General features: G+C 45.8%; 1 protein-coding gene across 1 annotated transcript in view; it reads left to right on the top strand.

Moving 5' to 3' along the window:
• LOC103207551 (phospholipid-transporting ATPase ABCA3-like) overlaps nucleotides 1–994 on the top strand; it is a 227440-nt gene that overhangs the window by 215783 nt on the left and 10663 nt on the right. Inside the window, exon 21 of the mRNA XM_007953201.1 lies at nucleotides 277–464. Within this exon, the coding sequence (XP_007951392.1) occupies nucleotides 277–464 (188 nt within the window). The remainder of the gene's footprint in view (nucleotides 1–276; nucleotides 465–994) is intronic.

Below are 994 nucleotides of genomic sequence, written 5' to 3'. Positions count from 1 at the left end.
TCTAGTTCTTCTGGTCTCATAGTTGTATAGGTTGCAGATCAGATGGTGTACCAGGAATTGAACTGATTTTTAATTGGAGATCTGCCAAAGCCTTCTCCACTAAAAGGCCTCAGCTGCACATGATCCATAGTAGCAAAAGGAAGTGGTGATAGGGAGAAAATCTTGCTGAAATGAAGAGAAATTCCATCTCAATTTTCTCTCTCTCAGATGTCCCTGAGTGTACGTTCAACCAGCTCCTACCTGAGTCTATTACTCCCAGATGCTCTCTTGTTTCAGATTCATCAACGAATCAGCTACTGCCCCCATTGTGACCCTTTGCTGGAACACTTGACAGGGTATGAGATGCTGGCCTTGCATGCTCGCCTGTGGGGAGTTCCTGAGCACTATATCCCTGCTTATGTTAAAAACATACTAAGTACACTCTTTCTGGGTGCCTTTGCAGATAAACTCATCAAGAACATCAGGTGAGCCTACCTCTTGGCCAGTACAGCTTTTCCTCACCCATTCTAATCTGAGGAAGAAGGGCCTGTTCCAGGCAAGGATGAGATCTCCTCAATGAAAGACATTTTGATAATCTACTCAGACCAGATTCCCACCTATAAGAACCACTCTAACCTCTATGAGTTAGTTAGTCTTGTTAGTCTTCACCATTTTTGAGAACATAATTCTCTATAGCTCAGGGATCCTCTGCAAGCACACCACTGAGTGGGCTTAGCATCAGCATTCAAATCTCAAGACTGTCATAGGCTGTACTTGGCAGCAGTCTCCTCAGAACTATATGCATGGAATGTAGCATGCCAGCAGGGAGCATCGGGTGCCGCTGTTCTGCAGGAGCACTGGCAGCATAACTCAGATGCAAGGAAACAAACCCACCTTGGTGGGGTGTGGGAGCCTCCCTGGCTTAGAAACTGCATGCCCCACAGAGCCTATACCTCTTATAACACAATTCCTTAGGCATAACTTCCAGAAAACCCACAGGGAATAAGCCCAATAG

Source organism: Orycteropus afer, unplaced genomic scaffold, assembly GCF_000298275.1.
Source record: "Orycteropus afer afer isolate SDZICR_OR568_19922 unplaced genomic scaffold, OryAfe1.0 scaffold00376, whole genome shotgun sequence".
In the NCBI taxonomy this organism is placed as follows: domain Eukaryota; kingdom Metazoa; phylum Chordata; class Mammalia; order Tubulidentata; family Orycteropodidae; genus Orycteropus; species Orycteropus afer.
The sequence above is the reverse complement of the archived record's forward strand: the minus strand, read 5'-3'. Positions and strand labels throughout refer to the sequence as shown.